This window comes from Nycticebus coucang, chromosome 14 (genome assembly GCF_027406575.1).
Source record: "Nycticebus coucang isolate mNycCou1 chromosome 14, mNycCou1.pri, whole genome shotgun sequence".
In the NCBI taxonomy this organism is placed as follows: domain Eukaryota; kingdom Metazoa; phylum Chordata; class Mammalia; order Primates; family Lorisidae; genus Nycticebus; species Nycticebus coucang.
Genome location: NC_069793.1, coordinates 58,076,738 through 58,104,615, shown reverse-complemented (window position 1 = coordinate 58,104,615; position 27,878 = coordinate 58,076,738). Strand labels below are relative to the sequence as shown.

Sequence of the window (27,878 nt, the reverse complement as noted above, 5' to 3'; positions counted from 1 at the left end):
TTGAGTATTACCCTTAACAAATATGAAGTGACCATTCTTGTCCTTCCTTACTTTTGATGGTTTAAAGCCTACGGTATCTGCAAATAAAATTGGAACACCTGCTTTTTTCTGATTACCATTTGCCTGAAATATGGATGACCATCCTTTCACCCTGAGTCTGTATTTGTCTTTTAAGTTGAGATGTGACTCTTATATGCAACAAATATCTGGCTTGAGTTTTTGTATCCAGTCAGCTAACCTATGTCTCTTTAGAGGACAGTTTAAGCCATTCACATTGATGGAGAGTATTGATAAGTCTGGTGGAATTTTGGGTATCGAGTTTTTCAAAGGTCCAGTGGACATTTTTAATCCTTTCGCCAGTGTGGAAGTTGGAGTTTGATCCGAAGTTTCTGAGTGAGTTTACTTTTGTGGTATAGGATTGGGTTGGTCATTGTGGAGGATAGGTCTGAGAACATCCTGAAGAGCTGGTTTACTTATGGCAAATTTTTTCAACATATGAATGTCATTGAAGTATTTAATTTCTCCATCATAGATGAAACTCAGTTTAGCTGGATACAAGATCCTGGGTTGAAAGTTTTTTTGCTTTAGGAGATTAAAAGTTGATGACCAGCCTCTTCTGGCTTGAAAAGTTTCAGCAGAGAGATCTGCAGTTATTCTAATATTCTTACCTTTCTACGTTATAGTTTTCTTTTGCCGGGCTGCTTTGAGAATCTTCTCTTTCATGTTAACTTTAGTGAAGCTAATTATGATATGTCTGGGGGATGACTTATTGGGGTTGAATCGTGCTGGGGTTCTGAAGCTGTCTGCTATCTGAATTTCAGATTCTCTAGGCATGTCTGGAAAATTTTCTTTCATAATTTCATGCAGAAGGGCCTCTGTGCCCTCGGAGGCGACTTCATCGTTCTCAGAAATTCCTATAATCCTTATGTTGCTTTTTTTCGAATTATCTGAGAGTTCTCTGAGTGAGTGATCCGTTTTTGCTCTCCATTTCTCTTCCTCTTTGAGAGATTGGGAGCGTTCGAAGACTTTATCTTCAATGTCAGAAATCCTTTCTTCTGCTTGCTCCATTCTGTTACTGAGGGATTGTACTGTATTTTTCATATCTTTGAGGGCTGTAAGTTCTTGCTTCAGTGTGTCTAAGTCTTTGGTGGTTTTGTCTTTAAATTCGTTAAATTCTTGAGACAATTTTTGAATTTCTCCTCGAATTCCTAATTCCATTTTATTAATCTTGTCTGCAATCCAAATTCTGAATTCGATTTCTGACATCTCAGCCAGTTGTTTATGAATGGGATCTTCAATCACATCTGCCGTATCTTTTCTTGGGGGGGTTGATCTATTCTGGTTATTCATGTTACCAGAGTTTTTCCACTGATTCCGCCCCATGGTTATTTTACTCCCTTTGGTTTTTCCCCTGGGGTTTTATCGAGGGCCCGTACAGTGTTGTGGCCTGAGAAACTGGGGCCCTGTCTGGTGTGGTGGAGCAAAGTGGTTCTGTCTTGCTTTCAGCTGGTTTCTGTTCAATCCTATTGCAACTTCTACTCTGGCTTGAAGTCTCAGCTGTGTGGAAAAATCAGCAATTATGTCACCCCGCCTGCCCACCTCTGGCCCCAGTTGGAAAAGGAGAATCAAACCTTCCTACAATCACACACCCAGGGCACCACCTGAAAAGTCCTCAGTCTATTAGCCCAGTTCAAAAGGTCCAAATCAGCTGTCCCAATCAGCACTTGTCTCGGGTGGGAGAGTTCAAGAGGTCTCTGGGAACTGAATCACAGGGGCCTGGTGACTCCTCTGACACGGCTCACCCCAGTGCAGCGTGGAGTCAGGAGGAGCCACCCAGCAAACAGAGTAGTCTAGGAAGGTTGACGTCTCCTTCCCCTCTTTGCCCCTCCGTTGGACCCAGTCACTGGTATCTCTGCAGATGGCTAACCCAGTTGCCTGCAGTGAACAGACACTCCAGGGGTTTGCACCTGCCTGAATCAGAAGGAAGTCTGCCAGGCCCCCGCAGACTGCCGCTATCTAGCAGGAGGAGATGGGGCCTGACATCTTTGAGTGTTTGATGCAGGTGATGGGAAGGAGGTGTTCACTCAGGCTTAGCCCCGTCCCTAATGGATGCTGCTAACAGAACAGAACAGACAACTTTGCGGGGTTCTGTCTCTGTTCCTGTCGAAATCGCCTACAGAAGACGGGCTGTTTTGAGTTCAAATGTCTTTGCTGCTGGAGGAGATTTGCGTTCGAACACCTCTCTGGGTCGGCCCCACCCTGGAAGCTTCCCGGGTTTGTGAGCCGTGTCAGGAAATCCCCCGCTCACCGGTGGCCTCCTCTGGTTGCCCAGGGAGACAGGGGGTGTGGCCTCAGAATATCCAGAAGTGGGCGTTCTGCCGTTAAAGAAAAAACGGCTGTTGATCTACCTCCAGGGAACTGCTGCTCTGGTGTGGGCACTCAGGCGACCCTTTTGTCCTCTGTCCCACGCCCCAGAGTCAGCACTGAGCGGCCGCAGTTTGTGCTGGGTCCACACCCCTCAAGAGATCCTCCAAGAATCAGAACTCTTTGTGGATGGGCCCCCAGACCCCGATTGGGAGTGGGTGGGGGGAGCTAGAGTTTCATTCAGTTTTACGCAACACTACGGTCCGGGGAGGGCTCCTGCACTGCACCGCAGGGAAGTGCCGCCAAGGCTTGATTTCCCCTCAGCAGAGTGCCCTCTTTTTGCTCACGTGTCCCAGAGTCAGCGCTGACCTGACGCAGCTCAGGCACTGTGCACTCCCCTTGAGAAATCACCCAAGGATCCGAACTCCTGGGGGATAGGCCCTCAGACCCCGAGTGAGAGAAGGGGCTCTCAGTTCTCAGCGGGGAAGCTAGAGTCTTATTCAGTCTTGTGCCTGCCCCGTAATGTTGCCCGGGGAGGGTTGCTGCACTGCACCGCAGGGAAGTGCCGCCAAGGCGTGACTCCCCTTCAGCCCGGTGCCCTCTCCTCACTCGCGCGCCTCAGAGTCAATGCTGACCAGTCACAACTCGGGGACTGTCCACTCCCCTTGAGAAATCACCCAAGGATCCGAATTCCTGGGGGACAGGCCTCCAGACCTCAGTGGGCGGGAGGGGAGCACCGGGGATTCAGGGTTGCCGGCAAAGGATTCCCAAAGTTTTATTCAGTTTTATGCCCGGCAGGAGAATGCCACGGCACCCCAGTAGGGGAGGTAGGTCCAGTTTTTAGAAGGTCTCTCCCTGGAGTGTAGTGGGAGGGCCTTTCATTTCTGCCCGCTTGTTCAATTGTGGGGCTCTTGAGCCAGTCTCATGGGGGAGGGGGACTCCCGTCCGCTTGGTGGTGGATTTTGTACCTTTTGTTTGCGTCCTTGTGATCACAGCTTGCCTCAGTGGTGTTGATGTGCGTTCTTCAACCTTCTCTCTTGGTGAGGCTCAAGTCCACCAGGATACTTACTAAATTCCTGTCCCTTAACTCTCCTTCTGGACGGGGAGCCTCTGTTGAAAGCTGGCTTCAGTCCGCCATCTTGTCTCCCCCCCTCCAGAAGTGTTCCCTTTTCTCCACATCCATGCCAACATCTCTGGTCTTGGGATTTTGTGATATGGGCCAATCTTACTGGAGTTAAATGATATCTCAGAGTAGTTTTGATTTGCATTTCTCTGATGATTAAGGATGATGAGCGTTTTTTCATATGTCTGTAGGCGTGCGCCTGTCTTCTTCAGAGAAGTTTCTCTTCAAGTCCCTTGCCCACCTTGAGATGGGATCACTTGTTCTTTTCTTGCTAATACGTTTGAGTTCTCTGTGGATTCTGGTTGTTAAACCTTTGTCGGAGACATAACCTGAAAATATCTTCTCTCATTCTGAGGGCTGTCTGCTTGCTTTACTTACTGTGTTCTTGGCTGTGCAGAAGCTTTTTAGTTTGATCAGGTCCCAGTAGTATATTTTTCATGCTGCTTCAATTACCCGGGGGGTCCTCCTTATAAAATATTCGCCCAGGCCGATTTCTTCAGGAGTTTTCCCTGCACTTTCTTCTAGTATTTTTATAGTTTCAGTTTTATAGTTAATGGTGAAAGGTGTGGGTCCAGTTTCAGTCTTCTATAGGTTGCCAGCCAGTTCACCCAGCACCATTTGTTAAATAGGGAATCTTTTCCCCACTGAATGTTTTTAATTGGCTTGTCAAAGATCAAATAATGGTAAGTAGCTGGGTTCATCTCTTGGTTCTTTATTCTGTTCCATACATCTACCTCTCTGTTTTTGTGCCAGTGCCATGGTGTTTTGATCACTATTGATTTATAGTATAGTTTGAGGTCTGGTAGCATGATTGCTCCTGCTTTGTTTTTATTTCTGAGTAATGTCATGGCTGTGACCTGAAGAAATGAAAGGACAAACCAGCGGTTCTCAACCTGTGGGTCGCAACCCCTTTTTAACAAGGAAAATGCATTGCAGCACTAGGAAGGTTGAGAACCACTGGGATAAACTGTTCCAGGTCTATATTGAAAGTGATGAACAGAAGTTAATGAAAAATAGAAACCCTGCATAAAGCTAAAAACAATGATCTTGATTGTGTATTAAAAGAGTGGATCATTCAGTGTCACACTGAACATAAGCTGCTTAATGACATGTTGATTGTGAAACAGGCAAAGATCTATCATGATGAACTGAACGTTGAAGGGAGTTGTGAATATGTAACAGTCTCCATGCAAAATTTTAAGAAATGATACAATGTTAAAATTTTAAAGATCAATGGTCATAAAGCATGTGGAGATCACAAAGCATGTGGAGATCACAAAGCGGTGGAGAAATTTATTGATGAGCTTATCAGGGTCATTGCTGATGAAAAATGAACACCAGAACAAGTCTATAACATTGATCAAACATCACTGTTTTTCCCCAGAAAGACACTGACTACAGCTGATGAGACATCCTTTCATGAATGAGGATGCCAAGGACAGCATAACTGGGCTGGGATGTGCTAATGCAGCGGAGTGCATCAGTGTAAACTTACGGTGGTCGGCAAAAGTTTGCAGCCTCACTGTTTTCAAGGAGTAAATTTCTTACACATCCATTATTATGCTAACAAAAAGGCAGGGGCCCTAGGGACATCTTTCTTTTCTGATTGGTTTCATAAACATTTTATACTGGTGGCTTATGCTTACTACAGGGAAGCTGGACTGGATAATGGTGATTGTGATAATAACAATGATGAAAATGATATTGTTACTATTTCAAAATAAGTGCCTATAGACAACATCCTGAAAATAACCTGATGGAGTTATTGAGGGACTAGAGTGTTGTGCATTTATAATGAACAAGGAATTGTTTCAGTTCGTAAAAGCAAGGAGAGACTTATAAGACAAAAACTGTTGTTAATCAGGCAGATTACTCTGGAAAAGATATTTTTTAAAGCCATTCAATAGAACGCCTCTTCATCCCTAGAGAATCCACTTCCTGGTCCCTCAACTGCTACTGATGTTTCTTCTCACTTAAATAACATATAGTGTATAGTAACCTTTTAACCCAAACATAGCATTGCAAGTAGAGACGGAAGGCTGGCTGTTGTTAGCTGTTGCTATTGTTTAACAACTAATACAGATATTCTGTTGATGCTACTATACTGCTTAGTTACCCCAAACACATTGCTTTTTCACTGTACTAATGGTATATCATATTTATTACTGTTAAGTATCACGTATGAATAAATATAAGAAAATGATTACTCATCAATAATATATAAATTCAGGATAAGGAATGATGGTGATGTTAAATATCCACAGATTGTCTGCATGGGTGTCTGACATAGTGACGTCTTTGCTTTCTGACAGTTCAATGTACTCAATTTTTATTTCATGAACAAAATTATTAAAAATTTATTGTATGGGCTCGGCGCCTGTGGCTCAAGCGGCTAAGGCGCCAGCCACATACACCTGAGCTGGCGGGTTCGAATCCAGCCTGAGCCCACCAAACAACAATGACAGCTGCAACCAAAAAATAGCTGGGCGTTGTGGCGGGCGCCTGTAGTCCCAGCTACTTGGGAGGCAGAGACAGGAGATTCACTTGAGCCCAGGAGTTTGAGGTTGCTGAGAGCTACAATGCCACGGCACTCTAGGCTTGAGGCTCTGTCTCAAAAAAAAAAAAAAAAAAAATTATTGTATGAAATTATTTTCAGGCTATGTATATAAGATATATATGAACATAAGTGCATTTCATGTTTAGACTTGGGTCCCACACCGAGATATCTCATTATGTATATGCAAATGTTCCAAAACCAAAAATATCTGAAATCTAAAATATTTATGATCCAAGGATTTCAGATAAGGGATATTCAACCTGTAATAAGAAGAGTGTTCCCACCTCTTCTTTTTTCTGCAAACACTGTGTAGAATTGGTATTATTTCTTCCTCACATGGTCTGGAGTTTTCTTTATGAGAAATGTTTTAACTATGACTTTAATTTATTTACCAGATACAGGACTATTCAAGTTTTCTGCTTTTTCTTTAGTGTATATGATTATTTTGTCATTTAAGTACTTTATTTTATCTGTGTTATCAAATTTATTGCCACAAATTGGTATTTACAGATCGACAGGTAGAGAACTCACACATGCCTGCTATAAAGTCCCTGTATATCTTACCAATAATACTGAAGTTGTCTACACAAAGCAGAAGCAAATAAAGCTTCTTTGTATGGCCTTTTTCTTCTCCTAGTACCCCCCTGGGCTCCTATCCTCCAGTGACACTTTTGCATATCTGATTCTTGTTAAGCTGAAAAAAGAAGCCAAATAGTCCACTACTCGTTTATATGTGACTTTTAACAGCATTCCACAAAACCTTTTACTAAGAAAGAATCTAAGCACTTCTGTGGAAATCAGTTTCTCAATTGTGGCACTATGCCACATTTCCAGTTCTACCCACTAGGTGTCAGTAACACATCCCCCTCCCCAGTTGTGATAATCAAATATGTAGAGTATGGAATGGCTCCTATTTGGGAGCCACTGACTTAGCGGAATATTTACAAACCTGGAGACCTACAGGTTCTTGATAATAAGTCAGCATCAGCTGATGGGGAAAAAGCAGAGTGAGCTCAAGAGTCAAGGCACTCCTGTTCCATAGCCCAACAAGTCCATCTCTCCTCAAGGGAGGGTTCTGTTCACCACTGCAGATTCAGCTCCCAGTCTCTGAGAACAATGCTCAGCTACCACAACCACAACAAATGCCAAAAGAGTAAGTGTATTAATGAGTAAATTAATGGATGAATGAATGAAAAGAAAAAAATGTGGATGATCATGCATTGTGTTACTCTGAGGAAAGGAGTGATGTGAGTACGAGAAAAGGGGATATTTTATTGTTTACTTGAAATTTTCCATATGTTAATTTTGTTGTATTATTTTATAACTTAGAAAACTTTAAAAGACTTTTTAAAACACTTTAAGGAATTTTCTCTTTGGTAACTATTTAATTTTTTTTTTTAATTTTATAAGATAGGGTCTCACTGTGTTGCCCAGGCTGAACTTGAATTCCTGGACTCAGGTGACTCTCCCTCCTCACCCTTCAGAAGAGCTAGGAGTACAGGCACAAACCACCACACCTAGGTAATTTGCCATTTAAAAAAAAAAAAATGCAGTCTTTAGCCCTAGTTCATAATCTGTATATACCACCAAGTCTGAGGTTTGATTTTTTTTCTTTTAACTCATGAGCAAATAGTCGTACAATATAAATATTTGGGATTAGGTTTACATTGGGAAAAATAAACAATCTGACGTACTTAACACAGAAGGAATCTGATACAACCCATTTAATTATGTGGATCAGCCTTGAGGGCCGGAATTGAACTGTGTGCATTTTCACATCCCAAACCTTGCAAAATACATGCGCAGTGTGGGCCCTCAGGAAATCTGTGCTGAAAAAATTGATTATGAAGTTTCATAGACATGATTTTGGCTACTCCTATATTTACTTTGTCAAAGCAAGATTTTCTGGGCAGAATGAAGGGCGAGGAGAGAGCTAGATGCAGGGAAATGCCCTCTAAGGGAAGAACAGAAGTTGAAGGGCAAAGGAATGGACCAAGGATAAAAAAAAAAAGGATAATTTGTGGGACAGCCATTGGTTCTCCTTCCCCTCTGCCACCAGCAGGGTTTGTGTCAAACCCTCCCTCCTCAGTCAGGGCAGACGCTGCTCCTGCAAAGGGGAACGAGGCACCACAGAGCAAATCAGAGCCTGCTGCTTCTGAATCCCCCACGCCTGTGAAATTCTGGTCCTCATCTTGCATCTCTCCCCCAAGGAAAAGGCCCAGCCACCTGTGTTTCCTGAGGCCAGGTCTCTGGGAACCAGGAGAGACTGGTTTGCAAGGTGAGGTCGTTTATTTACATGAGGAAAACAAGGCATGAAGACACGGAGCAATCCATCTGCCTCAGCAACCAAATAGATCCCTTCGCCACCGCCGCCTCTGTGGAAGCAATCAAGGCAGGAAGGTTAGGTAGGGTCACCTTCCAGAGCCGAATCTGTGCTTCTAAAAATAGAAGCATCTTTGGAGACTGGAGAAGGGGAGGGGAAACTGTGGATGTTGAGGGCAAAAACCTGACTCCCCAGAGCACTGTCAGTATGAAACTATATTAATTACACACAGGCACCCAGCGCAATAACCTCAGGTACCTCTCAGAAGTTAAAACTGAATGAAATGGCTTTTTTCTCCTTTTAGTTACACTGTCCCTGAGCTAAAAAGGAGAAAGAGCAATCATGTCTCCAGATGTATTTGAAGGGCTGCACACTGCCCAAGGAGATCGGCTCCTCAGGAGGGGGAAATGGCAGGAGAAATGGGGCTCCTTAGAGGCGAGGCTAAAGAAGGGAGGATCTATGCAAGGGGGGACCCTGGAGCAGGCAGTGGTGTCTGGAGGTCCTCATCTCCACTCTTCTCTCTCTGCATGCGGTCTCCTCGGGACTAGGCAGGTGTCCAGGTGTGTCCAAGGCTATGAATGTGTGGGGTCATTGGGTGCCACTCTGTGTAGCTTCAACTCGGAGGCTCTATATGGACTGTGGTAGGGATGAGTGAAGCCATGTAGGGGTCTCCATGGAGATTGTTGGAGCTTAGGTCAGGGCTCCTGCCCTGGGGGCTGGGCCCCGGGCTTCACAGACTATGTGAGGCTGTGCTGGGCTGCCTGTGGCCGGATGCATCGTGGCAGTCTTGCCATCTAGAAATATGCTGAGGCACTTACCAAGTGCAGGGATTTGTTCTTCCCCATGTGACTTACATGAAGGGAAGAAATAAGAGAGATGCGTGAGGTGAGCTGAGCCAAAGGAGTGGTGTGGTCACTTCCAGGGCTGCCCTGCAGCTGAGCCTCTGGCACAGCAGTCTGGAGACATACCCTCATGTGTCAGTTTGTGCTTTCTCAACAGGACAACGTGGATCTGGGAGAGTTGATGTTTTCCCTCTGCTATCTTCCAACGGCTGGCAGGCTGACCATTACCATTATAAAAGCAAGAAATTTAAAGGCAATGGACATAACAGGAGCATCAGGTGGGATATTCTCAAATTCACATGTCCTCAAAAGGTTCTAACATAGTAGACCTGTCTAGTAGAGTAATAAAGCATATTGACTCTGGAATCAAACTGCCTAGGTTTAATCCCATTGTTACCACCTGAAAGCTGTGTGACCTTAGGCAAATCACCTAACCTTTCTGGGCTTCAGATTCCCTTCTGTAAAATGAAGGTAATAGTAGCTAGCTCATTAGAATATTGTAAGATTAATTTAATACATATAAAGCCATGAAAACAGTATCTGGTATATATTACATGCTACATATTGTTAGCTATTATCATTATTATTATTGGTCCTTCCTATCTGCTGGTTCCACAACTGCAGATTCAACCAACTGTGTATCAAAAATATTCAAGGGAAGAAAAAAAATTACGGTACAACAATTTAAAAGTAATGCAAACTTTAAAGAACAACGTAGTACAACAAAAATTTACATAGCATTTCATTCTATTAGGTACAATAAGTAATCTAGAGATGATTTAAAGTATATGGGAAGATGTGGGGAAGTTCTATGCAAATACTATGGCATTTTATATCAGGGACTTGAGAGTCTGGATTTTGGTATCTAACACCTGTGGTTATCGAGGGATGACTATATTCTCTCTTCCATAATTATGAGTTGGGCCTACAGTTTGCACATGCTTGTATAGCTTACCTGATTGGGTCTTTCCTCAGATATCACCATCTCAGGCTTATTGAAGGCTGAAGACAATCCTATCTTCCTAATAAAGTCAACTATGCAGTTTTGGCTTTTCCAGACAATCAAGCATGGACACTTAAATTGTGAACTCTAAAAAAAAAAAAAAAGCCTCAATACGCAGTTCCTACTATGCAAATTCACAAGCAGCCTCTGTAGGGGATCCCCAAACGTGATCACAAAACACCCAGTGCACACTGGCTCACAGTCACTGAAATCAAAGAATATTAGATGCAATTATATTCTGCATCTTACACTCCAGTGTTTTTCTAAGCAGAAAAAAAAAAGTTGTATGGCCCCTCTGGCCCTCTGAGTCCCTTCTAGACAGTGCATAGTACAACTCATGGTCAATGTGGGTTATGCAGGTGAAGAGAGAAGGGGAACCATCCACTGAACAGGAGGAGGAGGAGGTAGCTGGTGGGACAAGACGTACCCTGTCTGGAGCAGAGGTCATCCTTGCCACTGTCACCCCATCACAGTGTTGCACCACAACAAGGCTGTTTCCTTTCTCTCCCTGAAAAGCTGAACTGCTTCTCCCTTTCCAACCCTGACGACAGGCCATTCTGGGGGCTCAAGGTCCCTGTACTTAAGGAAATTCACCCCTAGACAATCTCCCTGTCCTCTGGGAATTCAGACATGCTAAGAATCTAGGAGTTTCCTTTCGTAAAGACCTGATCTATAGGAAAAAATTCCCTGAGATGGCTCAGAGTTGAGGGGCCTATTTGCCGAGCCTTGGAAGTGCCTATACATTTCTCTCCTGTTAAGCCAGGCAGATCTTAAATTCTAGCTGGAATGTTTTCTAATTCAGTAACAGATGTTTTCACACTATTTTTAACTTTCCCATATTTTTTGAGAAGACCATGTCCTGTACTTTTTCTTGAATGAAAGACTTAATTATCTTAACTCTGGTCACTGCCCAGATACCATATTAATGAAAATTCCCAAACACCAATCCACTGGCACTGTACACTCCCGTCCCTAAAAACTCACCGTGACATAGTCTCTTGCCTAGATCTACATTTATCCTCACAGTACTCCTGCTTCTCATGGTCTCTGCAGATCCATACGTGAAAGTCTCGCTGATGTGTGATGGCAGACGGCTGAAGAAGAGGAAAACGTCCACCAAGAGGAACACACTGAATCCTGTTTACAATGAAGCCATAGTCTTTGATGTCCCTCCTGAGAACATTGACCAAATCCACTTGTCCATAGCAGTCATGGACTACGACCGGTGAGATACCTGGAGCTCTGTCGCAGTGCAAGTGCTATGCCCGGGGCTGGAGGGCAGAGAGGGAGAGAACAGTCCCAGCTCCTTAACTCATGTCCCAAGCCACAGGACGCGAGTCAAACCTACAGCGTATGGAAAGCAGACTGGCAGGAGTCACTTCCAACCCATGGTATAGAGTCAGATTATAAAGTGCATCTCAGCACTCCCCTTCTTTCTTACTTCTTTCTTCTCCTCAATCCTCTCCCCCTCCCAACTTCATCCCCTTTTTATCTCTGCATACCTCCTAGAATCTCAGCTTGGGGAGCTGTAGCCTCACAGGGCTTATCTTCTGTTGGGACATCCCAATTGCCCTTCATTGGAAAGATTTCACTCAAAACAGCAGAATGATTACTTTCGCCAGACCATCAACATTTCTAAATACATAACTTCAATCTTTTTCCTTCTCAAAATATGTTTAATAAAGATCATTTCCATCCGCTTAAGTCTGAAAGCAAACACAGAAATGTTCTCTTGGAAATGCTAGAATCAGTATGGATGACAAGATACATTAAAATGTATAAGATGCTCGACTTTTTAATTAATACAGCAGAGAAGAGATATTTATAGCCTGCATTGTAGCCAATTGTGTATTTAAAGGACAGATTTGAAAAACAGTCATTTTAATATGCAAAGGAAGTACCAACAGGGAATTATACATGTTAAACCAGTCATTAGAATGAAATGCAAAGTCTCTTTTTAATTGGAAACCTCCCACATGGTCTGGGCACAATTATAAAAAAATCATTCTGACTTCTAATATAATCTTACAAATATCCTTTGTAGCTGAAAATTTTCCCACATACCTCTGAAATGTCAGTAAGGCAGCTTCAGTGACCTGAACACTCTTTCCAGCAGATGCCTGCATGAAGCATGACCGTCTTCCAACCTGGGGAGCACGTGGGTTTGCTCAGCTGCCCATGAGTGTGACAGCCCATGCTGCACAGTAGACCTTGTCCCATCTCCTGTGGGCAAAAAGCAACACCAATAGTGTCAGGCCCCAAGAGGGCACATTGCCCACCAACTGTGGAAACCTAGGCCAGCAAATTTTAAGCTATTGCCAAGTTTCCTGCATCGACAAATCTGATTATATGAGCTCTGCCTCAATTTAATTCTCAGTAAACTCATGAATCTGGTCTGGAAAAATCCAAGGCACAATTCATGGGGCTGCTGCCTGCATCTGATTTTGATGAACATACATTCAAATATCCTTCACACTCTGTTCCCACCTTTATGCCCCACAAACAAATAGAAAAATGACTCATCTTTATGAGAAGGAAAAAGAAAGAGAGAAAGTATATGAGTTTGAATCCCACAGAGTTAATGAATGGGCCATATTTCTTCACTTAAACAAAGGACTTTTAATGAAAGAAGGAAAAAAATAAAAGGACCAAGGAAAGAATCCATGAAGGGACCCACCCAGGGAAAGGTTTAGAAGTATTAGCCCTAAGGTTAAAAGAGCTAAATATCTTTCTACAGATGGGAAGTTAAGTTGTGTTAAAGAAACAAAACTGAGCTTGGAAGAGAAGAGGGAAGGCATGGAACGGCAATAGTGTTCTCTAGGGAGATAGGGGCCAGAAGACCCAGGAGGCTTCTCCACTCTGCCCCTTTGTATCCCTAAGACCTGTGGCTTCCAAACACAGCACTGCTCCCTCACTCATCCTTTGGTAGCCTTCTATGAAAATTTGAGCAGCCATCAGTGCAAGAAACTCCTCTCAGATGGCTTCCTTTCCATTATATGGATTTGGAGGCCAACCTGGTTGCAGAAAGAGAGGTGGCACCCTTCACATGCATCAAGAGTTTTTTGAGCTTAGAGTTCTTTGGGAAAAAGCTGACCATGTCAGTGTTAGGAAAGGTGATGTACAATATTGGACCCCAAGTTCTACTGACTGTTAAGCTTCATTGTCCTATAGTTTTAAATTAGGAATAAAAAAAAAAAAAACACTTCCCCAATTCTCCAATTTAATTGAGTAGCTATTGCTCTTACATACCAAAATTTTAAGAAAAAACTATTGTGGGCCATTTTCACAGTGTAGGTCACAATGAGATCATCGGCGTGTGTCAAGTAGGCAACGAGGCTGAGAGACTGGGCAGAGACCACTGGAGTGAAATGTTGTCATACCCTCGGAAGCCCATTGCACACTGGCACTCCCTGGTGGAGGTAAGACCCTATCCCCACATGCTTCACTTTACAGAACGGTAAATGCTTTACTGTTGAAATGCAGGACCTGGCAAAAGTGTGAGTGCACCAGGATCTGTGGTCGTAGGTGGTTTCCTACGTTGCATTTCCTGGAGTTGTTGGGGCTTGCATTCAGTCTGAGTCAAATCTACGCTTCTCACCGGTCTGGTAGGTTTTGAACACTTTGATTTGTCTTGTAAAAAGATGAAGAGTCTCTGATTCTGTGCTTTGGCTTGGTAAGTTGGAGGGCATCTGCAGGATTTGGGAGAATGTAGAGTTTCAGGTTTTCATAGAGTGACTTGAGCCTGACTTCAGAAAGAATGTGAGACTGGAGAGAAGAGGCCTAGAACTTAGGACTGGCTCTGACACTCACCTGTGATTTGGGTTCAACTACATATAACAAAAACCAAAACCAACGAAGTACAAAACAAGTGAAATGGCCATATACTTCTCTCTTGTACACAAAAGGTCTAGATGAAGGAGGTCTGGGGTATGTGGGGTGGCTCTATGACCAACAGAGACCTAAACTTTTTCTGTCTTTCTGCCTCACTGTCCTAAGGTGGCTTTTTTCCTTGAAGTCACCTTATTCTGCAGTTTGGCTTCCACACCATAAAAAGCTAGAAAGGGACAAGACGTTCCTTTTTAAGGATTCTCTTTGAAGTTTCATGCAACACTATTACTTACATGTAATTTAGTCATAAAACTTAGTCACGTGGACATGTCTAGTTGCAGGGGAGAGGAGGAAATGTATGCTTTTTGTTGGATTGCAATATAGCCAACTAAAAAAATCAAGATTCTCTCTTAAAGGAAGAAGGGGAGCGTGGATACCTGGGGCAAATGGCCATAATTCCGCCACTCACACCTTCATTCTTTCACTCTCTCCTTCATCACCTACTTCTTATTCCGTCTCCCCCATTTATTTTTGCTCATTGATTCACTCTTATTTACTAACTCATCCTCTCAAAACTAATTTGTGCTCACTAACATTTCTTAGGATCAAATGCCATCATAGGTACATAAAATACACATGTGAATTAGAAACTGTCCCTTCCCTTAGAATTTAAGACCATAACAGAGACAGAAGATGACATATAAACTTGCACAACTATAAGTATTCTCAGCCATAGAAAGTGCTGCCAGAGAACAAAGGACAGAGGTGTTTTTTTTGCTTAGAGGATATTATCTGGGAAACATCTCTCCCTCCTGCTCTCAGGAAGTAGAGAACTGAGCAATCTGCAGTAGGAAAGCCAGAAAGCAGAGAGCAGTTATTTACAAAGGGCACGTGTATTCCAGGAACTTTTCCCCTTGGAGGGAGGCAGCTGCATTCCCTCCAAAGCCATCCTGAGAGGCTGGGACCAGAGACTCGCCCAGTGTGAACTCATCTGTCATTGATAGCTGAGTGAATCTGGTTGAAGTAAACATGAAGCTGTGGGGAGGCAGAGAGGCTCAAATCCAGGCCTGGGGACAAAGGGACATCTCCTTTATTGAAGATGGTGCAGGAAAAAGAGGGTGAGACTAGGATTAGGGAGTGACACTAAGCATTGAGTCGCTGGGTATGTCCGAGGAAAGGCTAGCACACCTAATTTGCAGGTCCTTAAGGACAGCTCTGCCTCTGGGCCAGGGAAGCTAAGACTCTTTCTTTTCTGGACTCAAAATTAATCCCCAAGGGAGACTCACAGGATCTATGAGCCACCTGAGAAGGAGCTGGGACTGATGCGTACTGAACTACACCTCACTTCTTCAGCTCCTGGTGGAATTCTCAAAGGAGTCCATCTGTGGGCTCATTAAACTGTCCATACCTGTCACTAGCAGTGGCAGTTAGAGGAGCTGTAATAGACTTTTTTTGAACTCATATACGTCATTGCTGACTTGAATCCTTATATGTAATTGGGAGTGTCAAAGAGAGTTAAAGCTCCGTGCTTCTCAGGAAACAGGAAATGGGAAAGGCGTGAGGATGAGGGCTGTGGAGTGGGGCTGAGAGATGAGCCCATACTCCTCTTGCACAAGCAGTTTTTTCATGGTGACCTCAGCTGGGGAGTGACTCTGGGCAGAGCAGTACACACCAGGCCCTGAGCGGCCATGTCTGCATGTGTTAACACAAAGGAGAGCACAGAGAGAAGGCTTTGGAGGTTGCTTTCTTCCATGCTGAGAAAAAAGTGTGGTATGACTTTCCCCATTTGAGAGACAGTCCTTAAGCCCCTAATACTCAGCTTTCTGCAAAGCTGTGCTCAACAGTTATGTAAGTGAAGAAATAAATATCTTCAGGGTTAAACCACTGAAACTTAGAAGTCATTTGTTATAGCACCTAAAATTACTTTGGCCAATACATTGGTTGTTTCTCAACTGTTACAACAGAACTAAGGTAATGAAATGCCTGAGCCCCTCATACGAAGGGGAAACGAAGGGAGGCTGCCCCTTCCCTGTTGCTTCCTTTCTCTTTGAAGTATGTGCCCCAGACGCCAGATCCATCCTGGAGGGGAAGCAATACTTTTCCTTTTAAAAATAAACATGTACCTGGCAGAATTGGGACAGTGGTACCAGGTGAGATGAAAAGCATTATTGGGGAGGGTATGTGCTTTGCTAGTGGCTGAAAGGACGGAGAAGGCCACCGCCAGAGCTGCTGGAAACATTCACTTTGGAATTGAATGGACCTAGATTCACATCCCTCTGCTGCCACTTACTAGTTGTTTGTTTTTCTCCTTCAGAATCTCAATATTCTTGTCTGTAAAGTGGCCATAACAGTTCCTGTCCCACAAGAGGCATGGTGTGATTATATGTGACACCATGACTGGCATGTTATAAATGCTCAGTAAAGAGGAGCTGCTGTGTGTTCCAAGGAGACTGTATCACACAAAGAGATATTGTGCATAATGTTTGTCATGAAGAATAGGAAAAGACCAGGGATCTCCCACCCTTGCACTCCAGGGGGCCATCATCTCAGACTGGGGCAAGGAGTCCTTTAGGACTTAGCTGAACATAAATGCACATATTTAAGTTCTGTTCTGTTTCCTCTTTTCCTTAGCCTTGAAGATAAGTTGCTGTTATACTTTCTAAGAACCTTTTAAATGTTTGCTTCAAAACAAAATCGGCAATTAAATTCCAGTGCTTTTGATAAATGTGTATGTATGTGCATAGACACGAGTGTGTGTATAAAAGAGATGGAGCGAGGGAGAGACAATGAATAATTGTTAGTATAAAGACCGGGGGTTAGTATAAAGAGAGGCTGGCCTGGCAGAAGCTCTCCACAGCTGGGGACTGAGGGACCAGGTTAGTATGGCACCCTGAACCCTACAGAGATCTGGCAGCCTGCTCAGGTTGCATCCAATATACCCTGACTTTGCCAGGGCAAGTGGCAGATGGAGTCTTCAAAGCCAGTGAGTTAAAAAATCCGTTTCTCTCACAGGGATTCTGGATGGTTTCACTGCACACTCAAAGGTCAGCCACTGTGGCTCCCGTGACTATTCACGTCAAAGGCTGAGAAAGCTGCAAAAACTCCCCCGATGCCGGCTGCCTGGGAATTAGGGTTAGGAGCATCCCTTGCATGGGGCCTCAGGAGATGACAGGGCTCTAAGGGCTCATTTGCCAAAGCACCCTCCTCTGTGTAGCCAAGAGACAATGGTGTTGGCCTGGCCAAATCCTTTCCTCCCTCCTGGAAATCGAGCTAACATCGTGAGCTTCATGGAAGATAACAGAAAATAGTTCCATGCTTTCTTGCTGCTGTAGACAGTGCTGTATCATGTCTCCATGAACAAATTGTCCACTTGGTTTCATGGGAAGACTGGACAAAGATACAATTTGGTTTAATCAAATTTTACAAGAGAGAGAATCTACTCAGAAAATACAGTAAAGATCACAGCAACACTGTCCTGATTGGTCAAGTTGTAGGATTCTAAACAACAGTATTCTCCTCAAGACGTGCTTGTAGGTGTATAAGTCTTTCTTCCTGCAAGCTCAGGCTTTGGACATACAGGTGCATAAGGCTAACAGGGTTTTGCCCCCATCTGGCTGTCTGCTGGGACCAGCTCATTGAACCTGCTGCCCCCTCTAACTTAAGGTTATATAACTCCCAGCATAACCAGTGGGCAGTTATGGAACAGCATGTCCTGATTTAACTCCCTCTGTTTCCTAAAAGGTATAAACGTGGAGCTGTAGGGCTACAGCAGACATCAGTTAAGCAGATTTATTCTGGAGCTTACACGCAGCCCCTTCAGACTGTCTCAGTTCATTATCAAGTGCTCAGTAGAACCTATCTGGAGTCTTCGAGGTTCACAGATTCCCAGGAGAAAGCATCTGATTACCCAAGATTTGGTTAGGTATCCACCCCTGGTCTATTTTTTTGTAGGTCTAGAGTCATAGAAATGTAACCTGGTGCCTGCTTCAGCAGGAGTTTGGAAGTAGGCTTTTTGAGATGGGTTCTGGCAGGACAGGAGAATTGTCTAACACGAATACGACTTCTTCCCAGAATTTGAAGTGAAGGAGTGAGAGGCTTTAGCACTGTGACCAAATTGTTATTCACCACAGATTTAGGAAAGGAGAGATTCTCTAGGAAGGACGGGGTGACAGGAAAAGGCCAATTAGGTCAGGTTCTCATCAGATGGATTTGAGTGTATGGCAGGGCTTGGGTCTTGTTGAAAACTAGACTAACAACGAAGGCAACTGAGACAGAAAAGAAAAAAGCATGGAGTAAAACATAGGACAAGGAAAGCTCTAGAAAGGACTGCCCTTCAACAAGCATTAAAGCACTCAGGACTGCATGTTCAAAAGCACCATGAACTTCAGTCCCCTGTGAGTTGGTGGTGAACCGAGGCTAGCAATCATTTGCTCTGCGCTCTACAGGAGTGGCTTAAGAACTGGTAAACAAGCTTAGCAGAAGCCTAACATGTGTCAAAGGGCAGCATGGAGTGGGAGGGTCATGATGGGGAGGCCATGTGCCAGTGCAGTGTCCCCCATGCCCCATGTGACATGCTCCCCCACAGTCCAGCATAACATCTCGCATCTCAAGGCCTCAGAGAACAAAATGTTTGCTATGGATGGGAACTGAGAGAACAAGAAACTTTTAAAGTACATTACAATAGGGAAAAAAATGTAAATTTCTTTTTTTTCTATAAATTTCTTTATTAACTAAAACAGGTGCCATCTTGGTAAGTAACACCTTGGCAGGATCAAGGGAGGGAGAAAGAATTAACTTTATCTTGCTAATTAATGGTTCTTCATCTTTTCCAGGTTATCTCAGTGTCTTTAGGATAAATACTCAGTCACATGTAAGGCTCAAATTCCTACTAGAACCATTTTCTCTTTTTTCCTGGAAGCATCTTCTCTCCTTACTCCCTCCTAGGCTAGTGTGTAGGTACAGGGAAACACTAGGGCCCCCACAACATTGGCTGGACCTGGACATACTGTCTAGCTTGTCTCTGGGCATCAGACTTTGTAGTAGTGCCTCTGCTACCACCCAGGTTCTCTGCAGGTGTAACTCTCAGCCCAGACCTGGCAAGAGGATTGCTGCTCTGGAGCTTGGCTGCCTGAGGCTGAGGAGCCTCACATGGCTCTTGACAGCCTTGTGGAACTCTTAGGGCTGTGGCACCTCCCTTTGGATGCTCAGCTTGGGAGAAGCTCTTGGCATAGAGTCACTTCTCCACATGCTGGAACCCCCAGAACCCTGTCCTATCCTCCAGGCATTTGGGGACATATGGGGTTGCAGGAGACTCAGTGTCATTATAGGTACCCTCTTCAGGCTGGAAGAGTTACCTGGCCATTTCTATGTTGGCCCAGGGGACACATTTGCCTTCAGCTCCCCCCTCAATCCATCCGAACTTGTGTTTCAAGCCTGAAGGGTGACGTTAGAACCTTGCCCCATCCCCTGTCTATATTTCTTCTGCCAAAGGCTGTTTCCTCGTCCCTTCTGGAAGAAATTTCCTTTATATCTTGACATGATTCCTTTTTACCTATGACTTAGATTCAGATCTCAGAGGTTTCTTTTCAACATGTAAAGGAAACATTTGGAATTTAGAAGTGTCTCTTTTTTCTCAACAAGGCCTGAAACTCTTGTTTCATAGGGGACTAGCTGATCATTTACCTTCTGTTATCTGCCCTCAGCTTGCAGAAATACATGGCATTGATTCAATGCATGGACAATATGATTTACAGACAGTGAAAATCTTATCCCTGTTACATAGATACAGAATTAGTATTTGATGAATGAACAAAGAATAAATGAATGAGACATGTAATGAAACAAATTGTATTGGAGAATTCCCCATTGAATGTTATTTCAGCCAAGGTGTAAAAAGTACTGAGAATGAATTTGCAGTAGACTGTTCAAATGGAGATGGCCCTTATTAAGCTCTAAGTTTTAATCACCTTTTCTCCTTTTAGATAAAAAGACATGTAAAGGGGTCTTTTCCTTCCTGGTTCACATTAACTTTTATCTGATGGCAGTGGCTTTGCATATTGAATACAACTGAGAAATAGTTGTAATCTGAGTCTAAATAACTGAAGCCTGTAAATAAATCATGAGGGTCCTCCTTGATTTGATGAGGGTGGCCAGGTCCTGGGGCTCTTCAGGAAGCACATAGAGACCCCAGTGATGAGTAGCAGATAGCTGCACCCTAAGTGACCACTGGTTAGGAGAGAACAAGGACTGTAATCCTTTTCCTTTTCTTGCCAAGGAAATATTTCAGTATCCATAGTACTAGTAGTTTCATTACAAGGTAATGATTTGCTGCACCTACCTGTGAAGATAAGAGAAAAATGGTGGGAAAAGTTTTGAGAGTCTTTTTTTTTTTTTGTATGGGGGGTACAAAATTAAGCACCTTCATTTTGAGAATTTTTTAAATTAAAATAAAAAAAACTACTTCTAATGGTGAGATTTAGCATGGCTGTGTCCATAAACCCCTGTAAAACTGACTGCAAAGAATATACGAATATAGTACATGTTCAGGATCTGAAAAACCATTAACAAACCTGTTAGGATTTGTGCCAGTTGACACAAGTAGCCAGAATGCTGCATGGACAGGCAGGCGTGATTAGTGTCAGTGGGGCACTGTGTTTCCAGCTGGTGCAGGGAATGGCCAGCAAACAAAGCCAAGGCCACGCACACTTCCCCAAACAAGTCTTCTTTCTTGTATTGCATTATCTGCAGAAAAGAAGGATGCTAGGCACGTCTCATCTTCATCTGGGGTGAGTGACTTTCCTAAAGGTCTGTAGAGATAGTAATCATACAAAACCTGGGAGTACTCAGGGTAAACACTAGAGGTATAAAAGATAACAATGTGATAAAAGATAACATTTCTGCCTGAAGAGAAAATCAACTGGAATTTGACTCTCCTCTTATTCACCAATGACCTTGCTCCAGCACCCTGGAGCATCCCTGACGCACACTTGAATAGTTATTAAATAGGAAGGTAGATGGCAATAGGCCTGAACCGTCATCTGTCTCCGTCTCCAAGAATGGCATTCAGAGATGGCTGCTAGCACAATAGACGGATTCTTTCCCCACAGATGAAATGAACCAAAATGGTTTATGCCACCTTTGTAAGAATCGCACCCTCTTCTGATAGTCTGGGAGGAGGATTTTTTTCCTACATAACCGAGGATCTGAATGATGCATACTTAAATACATATTCATAGTAAGTGTTCATATTAACAAAGTTTATTAGAAAAGGTCATAAAACAAATCAAGAAAGTAAATGTCATCCAAAGGAATTCAGTTGCCTATAAATTTTTTAAAAATGTGAAAACGCTGTAGTGTGAATTCATATGTTGAAACGTAATCACCAATGTGGCAGTGCTAAGAGGTGGGAAATAATTAGGCAGAGCCCTCATAAATGGGATTAGTGCTCTTAAAAAAAAGGCCCCACGGAGCTTGTTTGCCCCTTCCACCGTGTGAGGATGCAGCAAGAAGGTGCCATCTATGAAGCAGAGAGCTGGCCCTTACCAGACACCAAATTGGCTAGTGCCCTGATCTTGGACTCCCCAGCCTCAAAAACTATGAGCAATAAAATTCTATTGCCTATCAATTATTCAACCTAAGACACCCTCCTTGCTGACTGGAGTCAGGCTCACATCAAGAAATAAGGCTATGTTGGAACAGGCAACACATCTCACAAGGGGAGACAAGGACTGGCCTGGTTGCAGCTGGCCCACAAATGTGGAGACTCAGCATTCCTGTCCTAGTTCTGGAAGCTTCTGTACAGGGATAATGAGTGGGACCATGGCAGTGGTGGCCTCTAATGAAGGAACCAAGAGCCAGGAAGGGATTAAGATGGACTTCTGGTTTTAGAAAGGGTGATGGTAGAGCTCTTGCTTAGAGGATCCTGGCCTGGCAGTCTGAGTCAACCTAGTGGTGGAGGTGAAGGGTGTGGAAGTTGGACTCGCTTCAGCACATAAGGTCCACAAATGAATTGATGATCAAGACCCCTGGACTATGGACAATGACAGCACCTCAGCACATGGCAGGGCAGCTGCAAGAGTCATTCTGCTTCTCCACCTTGAGACTGCAGGGTGATGTCAACATTGCACTCAGGGGTGGGGGAGACAGAATCTGATCTTTCACTTGCATTTTATGCTTTATGTTCCTTAAAGTTGCAGAAAGTATTCCCAGGGTTAGGGCTGTTGACTTTTATCCCACTACTTACAGATAATGTGACCCTTCCATTGCCCTTCAAGTGTGGAACCAACATGTCATATGAATGTGGGCTTCCTTGGAAGCAAATCTTATATCATGAATGAGGATCCATGGACATCGTAGAAAAAGAAACGATAACTTAGAAAAATCCCATGCTGTCAGGATAACAAGGAGAAAAGTGAGGGATATGACCAGCAATCACAGGGTATGAGTCCAGGCAGAATTTATGTCAGAAATCATCACTCATCATGCACCATCATCTCCAGCCCCAGCCCTTCTGTTTCTCTCATAGGACCAGACATAAAAGAGTTAATAGCAGAGGCCTTGAGTAAGCTGCTCTCTGTTATAGAAAAATCTCTTTTAGCTGGCAGAGGAGATACTTGAAAGCAAGAGAGAGAATAATAGGGAAGAAAAGGACTTTTGAATCATATGGGAGCCTTCGAGGACTACTCAGCCCAGATGTTCCTCTTATTGCTTCAAGCCAATAATGCTCTAAAGCCCCCAAGCACAGATGTAGCTTCCTTCACTGTCTTTACAGATTATGTTTACATTTGTGGGTTCCCAGGAGACTGTCTGCTGAGTATGGACTTCTTCAGTAGCAGTACAAGGGGCCGAATTAATAACAGCGTGACACTGGTTATTCAGAGCTGAGCCCTGTGTCGAGATGGATGGTCTCTGAACATTAAATGAGAATCCTCAAGCTATTACAGGCACAGACTGATAAAACTCCTTGATTAGAAAATCGGAAAAAGACCAGAAGAGGACATATAAGCCAGGGAATAATGGCGAACTAGGACTATTAAAGAGGAAACAGATCTGAACCAAATTCAAGGCTTCATCCATTCCCATCCTAGAGAGGAAGGCTTGGAAGTTAAGAACTGAGCCCCCTCCACTAGCCCCACCTTCTCCATGCTCAGAGAATATTTGATGGTCTCTGTTTTTAAGGCTGTGTACTGCTTAGCAGGGCATGCTTGCTAAGTAGCTACCAAGTGAGCTTGAGTCATTATATAAGCTTCCTTCCATGTGGTTGGAGAAGCTGAAGAAAGACTAAGTTCAAAAGAGAGAAAAGTGTTGATGCAGCAGCCAGCGCTGGAAAAGGAATTTGGTGGCCTTGGGAGAGGGGAATGTGGGGACAGTATTTTCAGTAGGGTTAACATGAATTTGCATTTGGATTATAAATTGAGAACTTGCTGAGTCTGGCTCCACACTCGAGAGGCCATGGTGCTGCTACCTGATTCTGTATTTGTTATCTGCTGTTCACATGCATATATATATATACAAATTTAAGTTAGCTCTTAGCAAACACAAACATTCACATAAAGGCTTAGATTAGTTGTCTAATACAGTAATGTACAATAATTTTTGCTCAACTCTTTCCAGAAGTCAAATCTAATTTGAAAACTAAATGTTTAAAACAGATAAATGCAAGCGCTACTGTGATCAAAGCAGGTAAAAATTGAGGAGAGGGAGATCATTTACTCAAAGAGGAAGGCATGACGCAGCTAAACTTCCTGGTGGACTAACCCCAGCTGTGCTGTTGCTTCCAGTGTCTCACAGGAAGAAAAGCCTAATGCCAGCTCTGCCACTTAGAGCTGCTGAGCTTGAGCAAATTACCTCATTTCTCTAAGGATCAGATTCTTTCTCTGTAGAATGGAATATTAGGACATAGTTTTAAATAACTATGTGTGGATGAGCAAAGAACAGAATACACACACAAGCACCTGGCATAGTGTCTGGCAGTGAACAATGTTCAACAAGCGTTTGTTTCCTTTTTGCAGCCAATTAAGATCCTGGGAAAATACAACTCTAGCCAGACTTTTCAGTAGCGGATTTTTGATGGTGCTATTCCAGTGCTCAAATAAGAATAACATTTCCAGGGATATTCCATGTTTCTCATTTCTCTGTTTCTGATTTCTCATTTCCAGTGCTTCACAGAGACTTCGGTGTCACGAATGTAAGGTATAGCACAGTATTTCAGAAAGTTCCAATTATACATGAAATAGAGCAGAGTGCCATAAGTGTTCTTGGCTGTGATTCACTTTAAGAAATACATTTTAGGGCGGCGCCTGTGGCTCAGTCGGTAAGGCGCCAGCCCCATATACCGAGGGTGGCGGGTTCAAACCCGGCCCCGGCCAAACTGCAACCAAAAAATAGCCGGGTGTTGTGGCGGGCGCCTGTAGTCCCAGCTACTCGGGAGGCTGAGGCAGGAGAATCGCTTAAGCCCAGGAGTTGGAGGTTGCTGTGAGCTGTGTGAGGCCGCGGCACTCTACCGAGGGCTATAAAGTGAGACTCTGTCTCTACAAAAAAAAAGAAATACATTTTATATCAACACACACACACAGGGAGGGGGAAGGGAGAGAAAACTGAATTAGAAATTTCATGAAATAATATACATATGATATACTTTGATCTTTTTTAAATTTTTATTTCATTTAAAAAAAGAGTGCTGGTCACAATCATTAAATTGATTTCACAAACCCATAATGGGCCACTATCCACAGCATGAAAAACACTATCTAATATGCATTTTCAAAATGGCCAGTGTAATTTTGATCCAGTTTGGGAGTCTTAAGGGGCAAATTGGGAATGTGACCCACTGCACACATTTTGGGAGCCATCCAGAGTGCTTTTTCTTTGAAAGACCAAGAATTCTAAGCTTTTCATCATATATTCACGAGGAATCTCTACCATCCCCTGGCTTTAGCTTCCCTACATAGAATGTTACGTGCCTGTGTTGCTACATTTGCATAACACAAATAAATTATTTTTACCACAGATATTTAATCTTCTGGTTGGGAGCTATGCTGTGCTTAGCCTAAATAGTGTAGCGACACTGTGTGTTTACAATTAAAGGAAAAGCTGTGTAAAGTCACAGAAGGAAGAGGCAATTCTTGGTGGAGGTGTGCGTGACTGCTATGAAGGAGTTCCCAGGTGTTGCTGGCTCCACCCCAGCTCCTTTGTACCGACCAGGTACCAGGTAATACATTAACTGCTGCAGAGGCAGGGATGAATGACAGTACCTGCTTGCGAGGAGTGTGGTGGGGGACTCTGACAGCAACTTGTTGCAGTGTAATACCATCAGGTAGAATCGGTGTTTTCCAATTTTGCATGGGAGCACAGATGACAGCACTGCCACCCCAACACAGGACAGTGGGTGGTGACCAGAGACATGCATGGACCTCACTTGAGCAAGGGAGGAAATGAATAGGAATCCTCCCCCTGAGCAAAGAAAAAGAGACTTTTGAGAAGAAAGCTCAACACCTACAAAGGTATAAAGGTGTCAAAGAGGTGGGCTGGCACCTGGGCCACTGAGGAGTTCAGATGACTGAAACCCTGGGTACCTGGCATGGAAGTGAGGCCAGAAGGGAAGGAAAGCTTTGTTCAACCATGATGAAGAGTTTGGACTTTCTGCTGGGGCAGTAAGAGAGCTTTAGAACGATTTTAAGAAGAGCTGCAGTATGCCCTAATTGATGATTTACAAGGCTCGCACTGACCATCTGGAGGAGGGTGGACGAGAGAGATGAGGCTCTGGAGCCAGAGACAGCTGCAGTGGTCAGATGGGCTATACTCTAGCCTAAAGAGGACAGAACTAGAGGAAAGAATGACTTGCAAAGGTTCATAGCCAAAACTGAGTGAGAGGTCAGGGAGAGGGAAGAGGCAGGATGATAGCCAGGCCTGCATGTTGGACAGATGGATGGTCCTGCTGCTGACTGAGCTACAGAATGTCAAGGAAGGGAAAGGGTGTTGGGGTAGGAAGGCAGGGAAGGTGGTGCTGACAAGGACAGAGGCGAGATTAAGGAGTTTTGGTATGTTCCAAGAGCAATGGAATTTGACATAATGTACCATTCACTAATTACCTCTTAAAAGATGCTCTTCTAAAAGACATATTGAATTCACTACTAAGTTACTTTAATTCTAACCATCCACCCATACACACCCACGTACCCCACACACAGTGCTACTGGCTCCTGCTCTCTTCCTAGCTGACAGCCAGTCCGAGTCTATTTTGGGCCTAAGGTCACGTGAACAATGGCAGATTGGTTCACCTGTTTTTTCAGTGAAAATGCCTATGCCCATAATCTGCTGACAAAAGGCTAATTAGCCTGAATTTGCAGCTCTGGATCCATGGGGAAGAACGTGTCAGGAAACGCCAAGCTTGACTGACAAAAGCTTTCCGTGAATGAATGGAGGTTGCAGTTTTCTCCATACAGCCTGTGTGTTGGTGTTAGTGAGCCCCAGATTCGGCTGTGACCTCACCGTGAAGAGAAGGGGGGTTAATCAGACCAGCAGGTTTTTTGCCTTGCAGCTCTCTCACTGCTGAGGGCTAGAAACCTGGCCTGGGGTGAGGACTGAAGAGAAAAATTTTGGAACAGCAATTAGCAGGGGAACTTGGACAGATGGGGCTGGCCTTCTAGCAAGGAGCAGGGGAGGAAAAGGGCTGGGGAGAGACACGAGGAACAGAGAGTAACATTAGCACAGTCACCATCAGGCCACTGAGCAGGCCAGGGCAGAGCGGAGGCTCTGCAAAGTCTGTCCAAATTGATTTCAAATTAAACTTAGTAATATTTAGGATGATTCTTCAGCACTAAGCCCATCCCTGTGCTGCTTATTTCCCAGCATGGGCTGGTTGGGCTGACTCCTCTGCATTTTGTTATGTCTGCCTCGCCTAAGAACAGTTTCAGTTGAGCAGTGCTGTCTGTGGACATTCTGACTGGGGAGGAACAAGGAGCGGGCAATTAGGAAGCGAGAAATTAGAGTTAATGAATCCAACAATGCTTTCAAGTTTCTTGGCAGAAGAAACAGAAGACAGACTAGTGCCCAGAAAAGGATGAAGGATTATGGGAGAGGGATTTTCTTTTTCAGAAGTAAGAAATGTAGGCATTTTTATAGGCTGATGAAAAGGCCAGTAGAGGAAGGAAAAGTTGAAAATACATAAGACAGAGGGAATAACTGGCATGTGTGGGCTCTGACTGAGAGGCATAGGGCACAGCTCTCCCAGGGACACACAGGATGCTCTGCCCCTCCTGTAAGGGGCACACCAGGGCTCCATCTCATCTCTGTGGTGTATGGAAGCAAATGTTTCTCCATGGCTGCAGTTTGGAAATAGCCATGTGTCACTTGCTATATGAGGGCAGAAGACCCAGCATTTATGCAATGCCCCCCTTTCTATCTCCCCCAGCTATCAGAAATTTGGCCCAGCCAATCGCCTGCCTCCCTTCTCCCAGATCTCTTGGTACCCAGGTTTTCTCTATGTAGTGACTTCTCACTCTGGTGTCCTGGGAGCAGCTCTGCCCTCTTCCAACCCCCTCAGCCTGGAAAGGGCCTCTTTTCCCACCTTAGTGCTGGTGGGTCTTTTCTACCATTCAGACCCTGCTCCTATTTTTCTACCAATTTTCATAAGATCATTGGGAATGATCCAGCCTCTTCCCGATGCTTTGCTCTTCGTGTTGAAACTGCACCAGCCCTGCCATCTCACATACCTCCCATGTCCTACCCCTGACACTTGGATGTTTGGACTTCATCTCTGATTCAGCATCAGCCCTTGTACAGAAGCTCCTTCCTGCTAAGTCCTCTCCTCCCAGGTCTGATTCACGCCCCCACCTGCA

General features: G+C 44.0%; 1 protein-coding gene across 2 annotated transcripts in view; it reads left to right on the top strand.

The window, feature by feature from the left end:
• Window positions 1–27,878, top strand: part of SYT9 (synaptotagmin 9) — a 245,340-nt gene that overhangs the window by 180,949 nt on the left and 36,513 nt on the right. Inside the window, exons 4-6 of one of the 2 annotated variants that reach the window (XM_053561266.1) lie at window positions 9,367–9,487; window positions 11,266–11,437; window positions 13,502–13,631. In XM_053561266.1, coding sequence (XP_053417241.1) covers window positions 9,367–9,487; window positions 11,266–11,437; window positions 13,502–13,631 — 423 coding nt within the window. Of the gene's footprint in view, window positions 1–9,366; window positions 9,488–11,265; window positions 11,438–13,501; window positions 13,632–27,878 lie in introns of those variants that run through there. The other variant, XM_053561267.1, reaches the window with a different exon arrangement.